A 17,940-nucleotide genomic window follows, 5' to 3' on the forward strand; every position below is an offset into this window, starting at 1 on the left:
GGATAAGGATGCAGAGAGGGAAATCAGAGAAGCATCACCTTTCACGATAGCCACAAATAGCATAAAATATCTTGGGGTAACTCTGACCAAGGAAGTGAAAGATCTATTTGACAAGAACTTTAAGTCTTTGAAGAAAGAAATTGAAGAGGACACCAGAAAATGGAAGGATGTCCCTTGCTCTTGGATTGGGAGGATCAACATAGTAAAAATGGCAATTCTACCAAAAGCAATCTATAGATTCAATGCAATCCCCATCAAAATCCCATCAAAATTCTTCACAGATCTGTAGAAGACAATAATCAACTTTATATGGAAAAACAAAAAACCCAGGATAGCGAAAACAATCTTATACAATAAAGGATCATCTGGAGGCATTACCATCCTTGACTTCAAACTCTATTACAGAGCTACAGTATTGAAAACAGCTTGGTATTGGCATAAAAACAGAGAAGTCGACCAATGGAATCGAATAGAAGACCCTGACTTTAACCCACAAACCTATGAACACCTGATTTTCGATAAAGGAGCTAAAAGTATACAATGGAAGAAAGAGAGCATCTTCAACAAATTGTGCTGGCAAAACTGGATGTCAATCTGTAGAAGAATGAAAATAGATTCATATCTATCACCATGCACAAAACTCAGTCCAAATGGATTAAAGCTACAGGTTTATTTATCTAGTGTTTCATTAATATCTCTTTTCTGTTCGAAGAGATTGTCTCATATTACTGCATTTGCATATAGACTTGATTTGCTTGAATTAAAAATTATTTTTAACTTTTTTTGTGTGTGCAAGTGTTTTGCTGGCATGTGTATATACATATCACCTGCATGCCTTGTGCCCATGGAGGCCAGAAGAAGGCATTGTACCCCTAGAATTGGATGGTTGTGAGCTGCCAGGTGGGTACTGAGAACCGAACACAGGTCTGCTGCGAGAGCAGCAGGTTCTCTTAACCACTGGGTTACCATCTCTCCAGGCCCCTTCCTGTATCCGTAGCACAGGAAAGTGAGCATTGTACTTCAGTGTCTGTCAGCTGTGAAATCCTTTGACAGAGTTGCCAGTTAATAAAAATATTCATTATGATGTACTCCTGGATAATCACAAGAAAAGACTGAATATTTATTTTGTGCTATTATTGCAAAGTATTTATCATGTAAGTGTTGTGATTTTATTAATGGGCTCACATGTCAGCAGCATATTCTTATGACTCAGGAAACTGAGTGTGGCAGCTCTGCAGTGTGCGTGTCTTTAACTGTGGACATTTAGTAATGTCATTTGCAATTGAAGATTAAACTCTGAAAGGTGTCCTGCCCTATGCAGAAGGACTACAGATGGTCACTGCATTGCAGACGTTCCCATTTCCAACACCCCGCCCCCCCGGTTTTTTGGTATTAATGTTCTAGTTCCATGTTTCTGATTACTATGTTAGTTTAGTTCCCCAATGATTTATATGCCATATTATCAAGTCTAAATGTAAAATGACTAAATGAGCAATTTCAGAACAAATTTGATTATGTCAAATTGATTTACCTCATATTTTAAATCGTTATTGTAATTTTTGGTGGGGAGTGTTGACTCAAAGGTTCTATGAAGGCATTTCGTAGTCTTTGGATTCTGAGTGTGTGCGGACCTAAGATGCCGCGTGGAAGCCGAAGCCGCTCTTCCCGGGTGGCCCCTCCGGCCAGCCGGGCCCCTCAGATGAGGCCTGCTCCCAGACAAGCGCCTGCAGCTCATCCTCCAGCAACAGCGACTGCACCATCTGCAGTTGGCTCACCTGCTGCTGCACCCCGGCAGCCAGGCCTGATGGCCCAGATGGCGACCACTGCAGCCGGTGTGGCTGTGGGTTCTGCAGTGGGCCACACCCTGGGTCATGCTGTCACTGGGGCCTTCAGTGGAGGTGGCAGTGCTGAGCCTGCGAGGCCTGACATCACTTACCAGGAGCCTCAGGGAGCCCAGGTGATGAACCAGCAGTCTTTTGGACCTTGCTCTCTTGAGATCAAACAGTTCCTGGAGTGTGCCCAGAACCAGAGTGACGTCAAGCTCTGCGAGGGCTTCAACGAAGTGCTGCGGCAGTGCAGAATTGCAAATGGTTTAATTTAATCAAGAAGTTTAAACTGAAGAAATTGAAGTGGGCCCTACATAATAGTGCACGTGTGGACCCTGAGCAAACCTATTTCTAACAGCTCCATTAGGAGTTCTAACTGTATAGATATTATTCCCTGAGGCTCATAGTGTTGGGGACTGGGCAAGTAGTGGCCTCCTTGAACCAACTGTATTGGTTTTTTGTGAGTTAACGAAAATAAAACTTTTATTCTGAAAAAAAAAAAAAAAAAGGTTCTATGAATTCACAATGTAGCTCAGGCTAGCCTCAGACTCACAGTGTTCCTCCTGTCTTAGCCTCCTGAGCGTTATTCTAGGCATGTGCCGCCATCTCTGACTCCTAATCATCCACACACCCTATGTCACTAAGTCATTAGTAGTACCCTGAAAGTCTCTGAAAGGCGACAACTGGAACATTTTCAGTGACGTCGGTGTCATCTCTGGGCAGTTTCTGTTCAGAAGGTGTAACAGTATTGTTTTCATCTTCCTTGAGAAGCAACAGGAAGGAGATCTTTCCACAGATGGCTCCTGTAGATTTAATTTTAAAGTTTTATAAACATTCTGGAAGGTCATTTGCTGTGAAGAATATATTAATGGTATCTTGTATAGCAGATATTTCGTCTCTTTCTTTCTTCCTTTCTTCCTTTCTTCAGTTTTAACCTTTTTCCATTGAAATTTATAACTAGACATGAGTATATGTGAACTGATTTAAAATTAGAATCTTTTAAAATGATTTTATTTCCTTTCAAAAGACAGCTTAAGGTAGACATGAGTCACACAAGAGTTTGTTTTATTTTAGTAGAAATTTTAGCTAGTGTTTTTGTTTCATACATAGGTATTATATTAGCTCGAATAGGTAGATAGAAATATGAGTGCAATATGTTCTCTTTCACCACATAAATTATAATCTAGTAGGGAAGACTGGAGAGATAGGTATAGAGATAGGTATCTGGTCAACTATATAAAATGAGAGGATGGAGTGAAGCGGCTTGCTCAGTGGGTAAAGGCCTTTGTTACTAAACCTTATGACCAACATAGTGGAATGAGAGAACCAACTTCTGCGTGTTGTCCTTTGACCCTCACACTTGAGCCATAGCAGGTGTCTGCCCAAATACATACACCTATGTATATAAATAATGGAATTTAATAAAAGTTTAAGTGATTGTTTCACATTAGGAATGCAGATATATTTAGAGATAGGAGAGACTGCATTCTATTGAAATCAGGACCAGAAAAAGCCTTCTTGGAGAAGGCAATGTTTGGATCTAAGTATTGAAAATCCAGTGTGTGACTCTAGAAAGTCTGAGTAGAAAAGGGATAGTTGAAAAAATATTTAATCTGAGACTGTTCATATATTCAACAATATTATATTATTTCTTCACAAGGTGCTAATGATGTCCCCAATTAGCTTCTTAGTTGGAAATGAATCAGCAGTCAGGCAGGCGTACTGGCTCATGTTTGTAATTGCGCTTGGCAATTACAGCTCTTGGCAACCTGAGGAATGGAAAACACATGCCATGAGTTTGAGGCTAGCCTGGGTTATAACGAAGGAAAAACTGTATCTTTTTCCAACAAAGAAATACGAGATCTTAGTTTACTTAGGTTTTATGTAGCCTAGTGTTTTTATTTTTTTTCTTTATTATTATTATTATTATTATTATTATTATTTTTTATTATTGAAAAAATTTCTGCCTCCTCCTCCCCTCCCATTTCCCTCCCCGCCTCCCATTTTCCTCCCCTTTCCCCCAATTCTCTCCCCCTCCCCCCACTCCTTTCCTCCTCCCTCTCCAGTTCAAAGAGCAGTCAGGGTTCCCTGTTCTGTGGGAAGTCCAAGGTCCTCCCCTCTCCATCCAGGTCTAGGAAGGTGAGCATCCAAACAGGCTAGACTCCCACAAAGCCAGTACATGCAGTAGGATCAAAACCCAGTGCCATTGTCCTTGGCTTCTCATCAGCCCTCATTGTCCGCCATGTTCAGAGTCCGGTTGTATCCCATGCTTTTTCAGTCCCAGTCCAGCTGGCCTTGGTGAGCTCCCAGTAGATCAGCCCCACTGTCATAGTGGGTGGGTGCACCCCTCACAGTCCTGACTTCCTTGCTCATTTTCTCCCTCCTTTTGCTCCTCGTTTGGACCTTGGGAGTTCAGTCCATTGCTCCAATGTGGGTCTCTGTCTCTATCTCCATCCATCGCCAGATGAAGGTTCTATGGTGATATGCAAGATATTCATCAGTATGGCTATAGCATAGGGTCATTTCAGGTTCCCTCTCCTCAGTTGCCCAAGGAACTAACTGGGGACTTCTCCCTGGATACCTGGGAGCCCCTCTAGAGTCAAGTCTCTTGCCAACCCTAAGATGGCTCCCTTAATTAGGATATATACTTCCCTGCTCCCATATCCACCCTTCCTTTATCCTAACCATCCCATTCTCCCAAGCTCCCCCCATCCTCCCCTTCTCACTTTTCTCTCCCCATTTTCCCTTATTCCCATCCCACCCCACCCCCAATTTTTGCCCAGCATCTTGTCTACTTCACATATCCAGGAGGATGACCATATGTTTTCTTTGGGTTCACCTTCTTATTTAGCTTCTCTAGGATCACGAATTATAGGCTCAATGTCCTTTATTTATGGCTAGAAACCAATTATGAGTGAGTACATCCCATGTTCATCTTTTTGGGTCTGGCTTACCTCACTCAGGATAGTGTTTTCTATTTCCATTCATTTGCATGCAAAATTCAAGATGTCATTGTTTTTTACTGCTGAGTAGTACTCTAATATGTATATATTCCACACTTTCTTCATCCATTCTTCCATTGAAGGACATCTAGGTTGTTTCCAGGTTCTGGCTATTACAAATAATGCTGCTATGAACATAGTTGAACAAATGCTTTTGTCATATGATAGGGCATCTCTTGGGTATATTCCCAAGAGTGGTATTGCTGGGTCCTGGGGTAGGTTGATCCCAAATTTCCTGAGAAACCTCCACACTGATTTCCAAAGTGGTTGCACAAGTTTGCATTCCCACCAGCAATGGATGAGTGTACCCCTTACTCCACATCCTCTCCAACAAAGGCTATCATTGGTGTTTTTTATTTTAACCATTCTGACAGGTGTAAGATGGTATCTCAAAGTTGTTTTGATTTGCATTTCCCTGATCGCTAAGGAGGTTGAGCATGACCTTAAGTGTCTTTTGGCCATTTGAATTTCTTCTGTTGAGAATTCTCTGTTCAGTTCAGTGCCCCATTTTTTTAATTGGGTTAACTAGCATTTTACAGTCTAGTTTCTTGAGATCTTTATATATTTTGGAGATCAGACCTTTGTCTGTTGTGGGGTTGGTGAAGATCTTTTCCCAGTCAGTGGGTTGCCTTTTTTTCTTAGTGACAGTGTCCTTTGCTTTACAGAAGCTTCTCAGTTTCAGGAGGTTCCATTTATTCAATGTTGCCCTTAATGTCTGTGCTGCTGGGGTTATACGTAGGTATTTGTAATAAGAAAAATGCTTTCAGCAATCAGAGTCATTTGGTAATAAAACATGCATTAAGATGTCTTTATTCGGACTGGAGAGATAGCTCAGAGGTTAAGAGCACTGGCTGCTCTTCCAGAGGTCCTGAGTTCAATTCCAGCAACCACATGATGGTTCATAACCATCTATACTAAGATATGGTGCCCTCTTCCTACCTGCAGGGATAAATGTAGACAAAACACTGTATACATAATAAAATAATAAAAAAAGAAAAAAATGTCTTGATTCCGTGTGTACCCATTTTATTTAATGTTACAATTGTCGATGTTGTTCACAAAACCTGAGAAAAACTTACTTCATATTACTGGGTTCATGACCTGCTGCTGATGTGGGGAGATGGTGCTGAGTTTTGCTGAAAATGCAGAGCTTTCTAGGTGAGAGTTTAGAAGTTTGGACTTGTTCTTGGGACTGAGCCTGGCTAGCTGGGTTACCCCAGTTCCAAATACTTTTATGGTGTTCAAGGGATGATGATGGTGCTCACAGTGAGGCTGAGGTCACAGTGAGGCTGAGGTCACAGTGAGGCTGAGGTCACAGAGGCTGAGGTCACAGTGAGACTGAGGTCACAGTGAGACTGAGGTCACAGTGAGGCTGAGGTCACAGAGAGGCTGAGGTCACAGGCTGAGGTCACAGTGAGGCTGAGGTCACAGAGAGGCTGAGGTCACAGTGAGGCAGAAGTCACAGTGAGGCTGAGGTCACAGAGAGGCTGAGGTCACAGTGAGGCTGAGGTTACAGTGAGGCTGAGGTCACAGGGGCTGAGGTCACAATGAGGCTGAGGTCACAGGCTGAGGTCACAGTGAGGCTGAAGTCACAGTGAGGCTGAGGTCACAGAGAGGCTGAGGTCACAGTGAGGCTGAGGTCACAGAGGCAGATGTCACAGAGAGGCTGAGGTCACAGTGAGGCTGAGGTCACAGAGAGGCTGAGGTCACAGTGAGGCTGAGGTCACAGAGGCAGAAGTCACAGTGTTATTGAAGAGGTCACACCGAGACAGTTGGCATTTTCTAGAAATGATTTTGATGTAGATGCAGTCACTTAGGAGAGGTAAGGGTGTGTAGTAAAAAACACATGAATGAGATGGGTGTGGGCTTTTCAGGACAAGTTGTACTTTAGTATCTTAAGAGTTGCCTTATATATTTTGGACCTTTATTTTTTACTTTTGGGTGTTGCTGAGAATTGAACTTAGAGTGTCATGCATGTCTAGGAATACTACAGAGCTGGATCACCATCCTGAATTTGGTGACTTTCAAAATTGCATCTCTAGTGTGCTTACTATTTATTTGAGATGTGTATGTACATGAGGGTGCTCACCCTTGAGCAGGTATGGAGACAAAATTCACCTATGGTGTTCTTCTCCACTCTTCATGGTAATGTTTTGAGATCTGGTCCATCAGTGAACTTGGAACTTGCTCTTTCAGCGGCACTAGCTGGCCTGTGCGTTTTCAGGATCTGCCTGTCTATACTTGCTCTCTCCCTAGTGCTGTGGTCACAGGGCATGAGCCATCTATCCAGCTTTTCCCATGGGGGCTGAGGATCTCAGGTTCTCATGCATGCTCAGCCTGTTCTTTACCCATCTTGTCAGCCGTAGGAATTTACATGTATTTACTGGAGACCCTAGGTTAGTACCTGATGTTTAGTAGGAAGAAATACAGACAAAAAAGACAAAGCCAGTAATCATGAGAGTCAAGTGAGTCCTTTCTGTAGTAGATCTCAAGGGAGTTAAGATATGTTTTGACAGTGAACTGTTTTTAATCTTGTGAGATTCTCAGGCAGGTACAGGTTCACAGCTGACAAATGAGCAAGGTTAAAACCACAGGATGCATACACTTAGGCATTGCCTTTATTTTAATATTCCTAACAATTTTAGATATATGTATAAAAAGGAATATTATCTCTACATAGGACATCTTTTTGGAATATGTGTAAAATTATCAACTCTCATCTCCAAGAAATTTCACCTAGACTCTTGGTTGAGGCCTCCTTTTTCTTTCAGAGTCCTCTTAACTTCCTGTTCTTATCCTATATCACAGTATTTTGCTCCTCCCTCCTTCCCTCCCTCCCTTTCTCCCTCTCTCCCTCTCTCCCTCCCTCCCTCCCTCCCTCCCTCTCTTCCTCCCTCCATCCCTTGCACCTTCTCCTTTCTCCCCACTTCTTTTGTCACTGGAGGATCCTTCTTCAAACATTGGAGTAGTCATATGCATCTTGGGTAACAAACTCCTATGCGCTGTTTTGTATTTTATTGTATCCTTGTTTGAAAGCTGTGGATTCAAATGAAATAGCTCACATGCAGAGTTTTTGAAGGTAACAATGAAGAAATTACTCTTCCTATGGTATATGGTTTTCTTTAGACATTATTTGTGCTGAATTTTGGCTATATAATGAATAGGATATAAAGACATTATTACCCCCCATACTATTTCAAATCTGTGAGCACTTTAAACATATACAGGATCCCAGTTAGTAATGCCCACCTGTACACTTGCTGAGTCTTTCAGAATGTTTCAGGTTTGTAATTGATAATTCATATGTCATCTATTTGTTTCTTTATTCTGGCAGTGGTTTTCTTGGTATAGTTAATAGGCCAAATAAGATTGGTCAGGGTCTGCTTGGTATTAAGTAATGTGGAATAAAGACTTCATTATTTTCTCTAACAGTTTTGTATTAACCTAGGCCATAAAGGTTAGGAAGCAAGATTTATTGGGTTTTTCTATTTGATTCCTTTTTATTTGGTAGCAGGTGCTTTTTGATGAGAATAGTCCTCATCATGAGTCCTTACATTTTAGCTTTCCAACACCATCACATTTAATAGATATTCTCCCTCCCCTAATGACTTGACTAGTTTACATGAAAATTCTTAAGCAATTTTGAGTTGGTCTCCTAATTCTTTTTGATGCATGTGACATGTAATGATATTAGCTTGATTGGACTGAGTCACTCCAGGAGAGCTAGCTGTGTAGAGGGCTTTCCTGGGATGACTGTATCCTGTGGGAGCTGAGCGGAAATGGTTTGTTGTAGGAGGCCACTTGTTTGTTCCCTGCCGCTGAGTCTCGAATTAATCCCACAGACACCATATTATTTGCAATACGGTATAGCCAATAGCTTAAGCATATTTCTGGCTAACTCTTATCTTAAATTAATCCATCTTCATTAATCTGTGTATTGTCACGTGGCTGTGGTTTACTGGATAAAGTTCCATCTGGCTTCTGTCTCCAGTGGGGGCTACATGGCTTCTCCCTGACTTTGCCTTCCTTCTCCCAGCATTCAGTTTAGTTTTCCCCACCTAGCTCTTCTCTGCCCTATCAGGCCAAGCCAGTTTCTTTATTCATTAACCAATAAAAACAGCACATAGACAGAAGGACCTCCCACATCAATGGTTGAATGTGTTAATGGTTCCAAATCTGAATAGACTTTGGGACTTGGTAGAACTGTAGGTGGGACCTTGTTGGAGGAAGGTGTCTTGGTCTTGGCCCATCGTGTTATTCTGCTCTCTTGGCTTTTGTAAATTGGCAGCCCTACTTCCATCCTGCCCTCTCTCTCTGAGGCTGTGTCTCATCTCAGGCCCAAAGTGTTTGGAGTCAGTGTGAAATCGTTGAAACCACAGACCCAAATAAACCTTGTTGTCTTGGATATTTGTGATCGTATCAAAAAGTCTGACTAATAAAATGTAATATTACAAATATGACTTGAAAAATAAATAAAGAACGTGTTTATATCTTTCTTATTTCTGTAATGCTAACTTATTGTAAGGCTTACTCCATGAATGATTTATTTTTGAGATGTTTCAGCATTTTCCAGTTGGGCTTATTTTTGACAAAGTTAAAAAAAGATTGCACCAGCCAGGCGGTGGTGGTACACATCTTTAATCCCAGCACTTGGGAGGCAGAGGCAGCAGATTTCTGTGAGTTTAAGACCAGCCTCATCTATAAGAGCTACTTCTAGGACAGGCTCCAAAGGTACAGAGAATCCCTGTCTCGAAAAACCAAACCAAACCAAACCAAACCAAACCAAACCAAACCAAACCAAACCAAACAAAAATTTCCAAAGCATTGCACCTAGGTTTGTGGATGCTGTCCTTTCATTTTTTCCTTGTAACTTCCCTTATGGCCAATCAAGTTATCTTACTCTGGTCTCAGGACCTTCATTGTCTCTTTTTCAAAGTTAGAGCCAGCTTTTCATTATGCTGTAGGTAGTAATGGTAGAAGATACCAATTTTATTCTAGTGATGTCTTTACCAATTTCTTGCTGACATTAGTTATCTTATATAGAACAGTCTTAATTACATAACTGACTTTTCTGGAAAGTTCTGTAGTGGGAATTCAGTTGGACTTCGTGTAATGATTCTTTCAAACTGTGAGATATTCAAATAATTTTCTTTCTCATTTTTATACTTGCATTTGGCAGGAAGACCAGTATTTTGAATAATTATTAGTATAGTATTATAGCTTACCATTCATTACATCTTGCAATGTTAACTAAAATCATATTTATCGTATATTTACTACTTAGGAATAACTTTATTGCTGTTGTTAGAAATAATATAATGTTAGTACTAAACATTTATTATGTGCTGGGGTGCCATTTAAGAATGTATGTGCTAGTTTAATCTTGTATGTCTGAACTCAGAATGATGCCTTTGGTTAGGTCTTTTTTGGTCTTGGTGCTGTGAGTAGTAACGGCTCTGTGATGGGCTTCCTACCAAGTCTATGATCATCTCGGCATGTGTGATAATAACCCGATGTAGTTATATGTGTATTCCAAATTATCCTTATTTTGGAGGCTTTGTCAGAACATTCTCTTCTTTGTTAAATAATAAAAATAAATAGAAGTCTACGTCTTAAAAGCAGTGCATACAAGGTGGCAATTAGTAGCAAGAATCTGTCTACCCAGCCTTTGGTTCTAAGGCATAGAACATGTACAAAAGAATTTTTGGAAGTCTGCTCTTCATACAGTTTGCTTGAAATAAAACATTTATATTTAGTGGAAGAAGTATTTGGTGAGAGGATTGTTGACTATAATAGGACTTATTATATTCATTCCTTTCCTGCTGACAGATAAATGCTACCTTCAAATGAAACCAGCATAGTTAATTATTCAGAAAAATATGAACAGGGCTCAAATTCAAAGAATCCTAAAGTCAAACAAAAGCAGCCATTGCTTTGTAAAGAGAAAACTTTAATCTACTATGTTATTTTTTTAACTGGGGATGATGCATTTAAATTCTGAAATTAAGTGGAGTGTGTAGAAGAGAAAGATGAACAAAGAAGGCGTGTGTATATGCCTCTTTGTGTTCCCAGAGCTTGGCTTAAAGGCTTCCTGTTTAGCTGAGATTTCTACAGTTCTGGGTAGCAGCAATAGGATTTCTAGTGTTTTCTGAACTGTAATTTCACATTGGCGATGGACTTAGATGATTAGAATTTTAGAAGTAAACACAATTAATGAAAAGGCTTTTCTCTAAATTTCCTTAAACATTCTGACATTCTGTTTATCTTGTGAATGATTAAGTTGTTTTGAATTGTGAAGAATAGCTAGTATGTTGCTTTGCTCATCAGTGTGATGTAAGATTTACTAGAAACCCTGTACAGAGGGAGATTTGTTCTGGCTTATGAGTGGGATGCAGTCCATTATGGTGGGAAGGGGTGAATGTGTAGTAGCTGGTCTTACACAATGGCATTCAGGAAGAAGAAGGGGAGGAGTTGGGAGACAAAGACTCAGAAAGGAAAAGACAGATGGATCAACCACTTTTTTCCAGCAGGCCCTACCTCCTAAAGAGTTCCACATTTTCCCCAAACAGTTGTCATCACCTGGGAACCAAGTGTACCAATGCATGAGCCTTTGGGAGCGTTTTACATCTGAACTGTGGCAGTGAGTTTTAGAGATGACTCTGTTGTCTTCCCCTTCCCATGTGACACGCCCATCTGTTTTTACAGTCAAACACAAATGCTCTAAACACTTGTGACCCTAAGCATCCTGAACCAGACGAATAGCTTTGCCTTCTGTTGATGTCACAGTAAGATTAGGGTCACTCCGTATCTCCTTCTGGTCTCTGCTGTGTAGGTGTGACTGTTATTGTGAGTAGAGTGTTTGCACTCCGTATCTCCTTCTGGTCTCTGCTGTGTAGGTGTGACTGTTATTGTGAGTAGAGTGTTTGCATTCCGTATCTCCTTCTGGTCTCTGCTGTGTAGGTGTGACTGTTATTGTGAGTAGAGTGTTTGCTTCTGTTGCCATGTTATAGTTCTCACTTTTTATATTATTCATGAGAACCTTTTTAAAATTCTTTGTTGTTCTGTTAATTACTTAACTCAGTAAACACATATTTTTTAGAGTCTGCTAAATGCCAGACACTGTTTTAGTTGCTAAGGATGTAGCAGTAGACAAAATAAATAAAAACCCTGTGTTAGTTACTTTTTTGAGTTGCTGTGATAAAATACTTGGATAAAAGCAACCTAAGGGAGAATGGCTTATTTTGCTCTTGATTATTAGGTACAGCCTATCGTGGCTGAGGAGTTGGGGTGGCCAGAGCTTGAAGTGGCTGGTCATGTTGAATCCACAATCAGGAAGCAGAATGTGGTTAATGAATGCTTATTTCAGTTTATTTCCTCTTTCATAAAATCCAGTGTCCCATCCCAGGGAGCGGGTACCATCTGCAGTGGGTGGATCTTTCATCTCAATTAATCAAATAAAGATAACCCCAAACATCCTGAGAAGCCTGTTCCCTTTTACTCCAGACCTCAAGTTGACAACTGAGACCAATCCTCAAGCCTGTCCTAAGGTGTCTTCATTTTGGTTTGGGAAAAGACCCTTTCTTCTCTTAGATGCTATTATTTGAGGTAACATTAAAAATGTACTATTCTCTTTGAGCCTGTACTGAACTATGATCTTCTAAAAGGGAATATAAAATAATTTGTAGTAACAGCTGCAAGAAAACCAAGCAACAAAAAGTTTGGCTTGTTTTTCTTTGGCCTGTTCCCTTTCTTTGAGGCAGAGTCTCACTGTGTAGCCTGAGATGAGCAGGAATGGACATACCCTATGCTTGGAGTTTGTTTTTCATTGTGTAAGCATTGATGATCAGATCTGAAAGTAAGCCATGTTTGGTAGAAATTCTTTTCTAAGACTATTTTCTAAGACTAGTAATTCACTGATTCTATCACTGGAAGGTGAAGAAAATATTATGGCTGGCTTTTTTTTTGTTTTTGTTTTTTTTGGTGGGTAGGATGAGTGAAGGTATTGCAGTTTAAAAGCACCATGTACTGTTTGGGCCATAGTAAGAGATAAGGAAATTCTGATGAGTATTGCTGGTCATTGCTGACATGATAAGGAGTCAGCAACTGTGCTTTGGTAATAAAATAAAACACATTATTACTAACAGGGCTCTCTGGGTCTCCCTTTCACTGTGGGCCTCTGAGCAGAATTATTTGTGCAGTTTTAATAGGTTTCTTACTCATTTCATTTAACAAATACCCATAAAAGTGTCTTTTTTGTCTAGAGTGTATTGCACATTCAGCTTGCCTGGCCCAGGACTCTGTCTTTACCTACCATTGTAGTAAGGACTTTTGGGTTTCATATATTCTCTGTAGAAAATACAAATATAAGCTTGTAACATGTTTTTCTGAAATTCTTTTTGAAAACATTTTGTGTAGCTTAAGGAAGCGTGTCTGCTTTGATTTGAAAAGTTATAATAGCTGCCGAGATGTGTTTTTCTGCTTCTCGATTCATTGCACTAATTTGTTGTTCAGTTGGCAGAGTGGGCATCATCATCATCTCCATTCAAATGTTATCTTTCTCACTTTTCATCCCAGAAGTTTGCAATAAAATATTTCTGACATGAATGAGAATAAAATAGTCTATTTGGTGTCAAATGGATAATACTGTGGCTTTTGCCCTGTGTCAGCATCTGACTGATTCCATTACTTAAAAATGTGAGCATAACTATGTTCACAGTGTGTCTTTGGCATCTGGTTTACTAGTCTATTCTATTCTGTTTTGGCTGAAAGTAGCACTCTTAGTAGAGCATCTGATCAACTTATTTAATATTGGGGGACCTAGTCTTTGCCTGATTTATTCCCTCAATATCTGATGGCATGATGTTGTTGATTGATGAGCCATTGCTGCTCCATTTCTAACCCCCTCAGCTCTGCCTCCACTGCAGGACCCTCCGGTACCTTCCTTTTCCTTTTCACATGGAGATGAATCTCTTTACCAGTGCAGTTTCCCTGTGTATACAGAGTGTTTCATGTATAGAGCATGTCTCACAGCATAGGAGCATTTGTCCCTTTCTCCAGGGTACTGGTACATTTTAGGAAAATGCCACAATTGATAGTCTGAAATATTTTACTAAACTGCACAAGCATAGCAATTCAAGTTTTTTTTTTCTTTTTAAAGTTTTGTCTTTATTCTTAATTGAGCGTGTTTCTATCTTTTACATGGATCTGTTAGAACAAAAGGGGACTCTGGAGATATTGTTTAAAACCCGTTCCTGTTTTTGTTTTCTGTGACTGTTAATTCTAGCAAATTGCTGTCTATGTTAACATGTTTGTTCACTTCCATTTTCCTTTAAGCTGATTCTTTTTAAAATATGCTATTATGCGTTTAGAGATCAGAGGACATTTGTTTGAAGTGGGTTCTCTCCTTCTAGCTTTAAATGGGTTCTAGATTGGTGACAGCATCTGATCTATGTGGCTATTGAAATTGACATTAATAATAATAAATATAATTATAATTAACTTTCTTAGAGTCAGTTGCCTGATTTCCAGTGGTTAATATATGCCTGTGGAGATTGTGAGCCACTGGACTAGGACAACACAGACAGACCATTTCCATAGTTGCTGGAATCTCAGTGAAATAGCATCGGACAGGCTGCTGGTGTGTGCAGAAAACTCTGGGTTGAAATCTTGATTATTCTTTAGACACACAAGTGACTATGTACTCGTGTCATCCTTTAACTCATCACTGTATTTTTTTCCTTTGAAATTTTCCTTTTAAATAGCTAAAGGATGAACAAAAAAGAGGGCAGTATGCTAGCTTAGTTATATAGTGTATGCTCTGTATCATGCGCCACTTAGAATAGTGTAACCAGAAATCCTCATGGCAATTCCTTCTCTGTATTCCTAGTCATATGCGTTATGAAGGTAGGTAGCCTGTATTTTAAAGTCTGTACATGTTTTTTTTTTAAATTTTAGTTGTAATGGTGACTCCTTGAAGATCATTCCTTGGGCTGAGCATAAACACCGAGCTGAAGATTGGTGTGAGGAACTGGAATGCAGGCCAGTATGAACTAGCACAAGGCATCATTGTTCTTTGTGGCATGGACTCACACGTGACTCTGTGACAAACTTTCATGACCCGTGGTATTCTGTTAGAGTATTTTAGAGGAGTTTTTAAAAAACACAAATGACTTGGGATATATTAAAAGAATTAATGAGAATGTAGCAAATGTTGGGGGGGAACTGTTTAAACAATGATCTTTATTACAACTCTTCCCTTTAATATATTTGCTTCCAGACTACCAAATGAGCTGATAGATTTGCATAGTTTTGGTCCTGGTGTATATGCAATTTTATTCTCGATTAAATTTTAGTTCTTATTTTTCCAAGACTGTTCTTAGGAAAGCCTCAGAATGGAGATGTCAAATGCTACAAAAGGGGGTGTGTGTGCATATAGTGGGGAGGAGAGCCAGTAGGAGGCACACTTAGTACCTGTAGTCTCCACTCATCAGAACAGGAAAGAACCCTTCATTTGTCCTCCTTTAATTCCCTTCATGAGACAAGAGCTTTATCCTTCCGGCCTGCAGACTGCTTGTTAGTTACCAATCCTCCATGTTCCTGGCTGTCAGTCTGGGCATCTAGAGAAGAGATGGTGAAGTGAAGCTCTGAAGATCCAGACTTCTAGAAAATTTACACATTTTCATACCCCTTCATCCCCCAGAGGCAGGGGATTACCCATGTAGAAGTTTGTAGAGTTCTTTTCTGGAGAAACAAAGTGGCCTCAGAAAAGAGTTCTTTAGATCCCAAGGTGTGGTCCTCAAAAGTTTGTGCACAACCACGACACAGTGGAGCTGACAAGTGAACAGGTCCTGTCACATCCATAGAGCTCTCTGGACATCGAGGATAGATTCTGCTTGATGGAACAGAGAGGAGGACAAAATACAGAAAATGGAACAACACTTCAAAGGAGACATTATGCAGAAGAAGAAAATTTCAAAAATTACAGTTAATGTCATCCAGAAGATAAGTTGCTGTAGTTTGTATAATTAAAATAATATAATTACATGAATAACAATTCATAGCCACCATTCTCCAGTGGATAACTCCACCCCATGGCTATACAGTTGGCTGTTCACTTGGTGGGCCACAAAATACAAAAGATGAGTGTGGGAAAGGACTTGTGCAGTGGGACTGAAGGGAAGGACTAAGAGAGAAGGGGGACAGTGAGCAGACTGCATTAGAGATGCATGTGATGCTGTCAAAGAAGAAGAGCAAAATCTACAAGCAATCTATTTCTAAATACCACAGGACTGTGTAAAATAGTACCAGAAAGTAAAAGAGCTTACTTAGGAGCATTTAAAAACAGCATAGTATACAAAAATTAGATAGGAGTCTCTGGTAGACTCAAGGTAGAATCAAGGCATTTCCTTAGACATTAGAATAAATATGCAGAGCTAGAATAGAACACCAAATATTTAATGAAAGAAGTCTACTTACTATTCAAGTTACAGGTATTAAAAAGATGACATAGGTGACTGAGGAGAAAAATTTAATAATTATTGGAGGAGGACACTAGTTAGTTCCTGGCTGCTCAGCCCTGAAATAATCACACAGAAACTATATTATTTAAAACATTGCTTGGTCCATTAGTTCTAGCTTCTTATTGGCTAACTCTTACATATTAATTTAACCCATTTCTATTAATCGGTGTATTGTCACGAGGCTGTGGCTTACCGGGTAAAGTTCCAAGTTCCATCTGGCATCTGTCTCTGGCAGGGCTACATGACTTCTTCCTCATTCTGCCTCCTTTCTCCCAGCATTCAGTTTAGCTTTCTCCGCCTACCTAATTTCTGCCCTATCAACAGGCCAAGGCAGTTTTTTTATTCGTCAATGATATTCACAGCATACAGAGGCAAATATTGTAACTCTAATTCTTGTTCAATACCTGTTTTGTTATATGTAATTTTACTATGTTAAAGTTAAATCCTTTTTTTTCTTTTCTTTTTTTTTTTTAAACAGTAAAGGGAAGGTAATGTTTGGATTCCCCAAACAGTATTGCAAATAATATGGTTTCTGTGTGATTATTTCGGGGCTGAGCAGCCAGGTACCAATAAGCAGCCTCCTTCCAACAAATAATCAAGTCAGTAATTAGAATTTGAAGCCTTCGATTGAAATGTTCTTTAAAGTATTTCACCCCAAGGTTCTAAAATATCAAGAATATGTTCATTTAAAGAGAATGACCTTATTTCATGAAAGGAAATCAAAGTCAGAATGACCTTGAGTCTGGATGTGATGGTGTTGAAGGGGAGTCCAGAGAGAAAGAGAGAAAGAAAAAAAGAGAATGGGAGGGAGGATGCTCCCTGAGAAGAGTAGAGAGCTGGGAGCACCGGTGTTTAATGTTTTATAGAGCAGAATGTTTTAGCAAGGACAGCTGAAAAAGAGCATCCAGAAAAGATGAGAAGAGCCATAGCTTCTATGGCTCGAATAAAAGGCAAGTGGCTTCCTCTGAGTGCTGCATTCACTATCAAAGGATGTGAGGGGCTGACCTGGGAGAGTTGCAATAGTGTCCCAGGAACTCGGAATTGCCGCTGGTTGTTCCTGCTGAAATGAGGCGGAGTTCACAGAGTCCAGGATGGCCAGTGTGGCAGTGTGTGCAGCACTGGACAGGAATCTCTGGGAAGAGTGGGAGTCACGCCAGGAGGGTTGAGGAAAGGACTCTCCTGCAGATGGAACTTTCTTGCAACATGTGTCAGGTGCACAGTGAGTAGTCTAGGTGTGTGGATAAACCACCTCAGTATTAGGGTGACTTTAACAGTCTCAACAACAACAGCAAATAGCAGTTATAAATAAAATCAAGAGCCTGGTTTGTGCTGCACTTCTAACTTTTCGCAGCGGTTTGCATAGTATTACCCCCCATGACTTTGAAGAATGAAAGGAGTGCAGGATGTTTTAAAGCGATGTGCATAGGTTTCCCAGCCTTTGCTGGTGGACTTGTTCTTTGGATTTGGTTTGGAGCCCCAAAGTCTCAGCTGTTGAGTACTAGCAGCCGTCAGCCCCTGCACTCCTGCAGCAAGTCACCTGAGGGGCCCGGAAGTTCTTCTGAGACCCTTAGCTTACTTTTCATTCCTTTGTTA

General features: G+C 40.3%; 2 protein-coding genes across 3 annotated transcripts in view; both read left to right on the plus strand.

The window, feature by feature from the left end:
- Nbas (NBAS subunit of NRZ tethering complex) overlaps window positions 1-17,940 on the plus strand; it is a 319,717-nt gene that overhangs the window by 87,111 nt on the left and 214,666 nt on the right. For both annotated transcript variants that reach the window (XM_057768127.1, XM_057768135.1), the window contains exon 22: window positions 14,783-14,866. In XM_057768127.1, the coding sequence (XP_057624110.1) occupies window positions 14,783-14,866 (84 nt within the window). The remainder of the gene's footprint in view (window positions 1-14,782; window positions 14,867-17,940) is intronic.
- LOC130873349 (coiled-coil-helix-coiled-coil-helix domain-containing protein 2) lies at window positions 1,601-2,319 on the plus strand. The gene has a single exon (XM_057768148.1). The coding sequence runs from the start codon at window positions 1,637-1,639 to the stop codon at window positions 2,099-2,101; it is 465 nt and encodes a 154-aa protein (XP_057624131.1). The 5' UTR covers window positions 1,601-1,636; the 3' UTR covers window positions 2,102-2,319.

This window comes from Chionomys nivalis, chromosome 1 (genome assembly GCF_950005125.1).
Source record: "Chionomys nivalis chromosome 1, mChiNiv1.1, whole genome shotgun sequence".
NCBI lineage: Eukaryota > Metazoa > Chordata > Mammalia > Rodentia > Cricetidae > Chionomys > Chionomys nivalis.

What these genes read in the sequence shown, in the direction of transcription:
- LOC130873349 (XM_057768148.1), top strand. Translation starts at nt 1,637, where the DNA reads ATGCCGCGTGGAAGCCGAAGCCGCTCTTCCCGGGTGGCCCCTCCGGCC.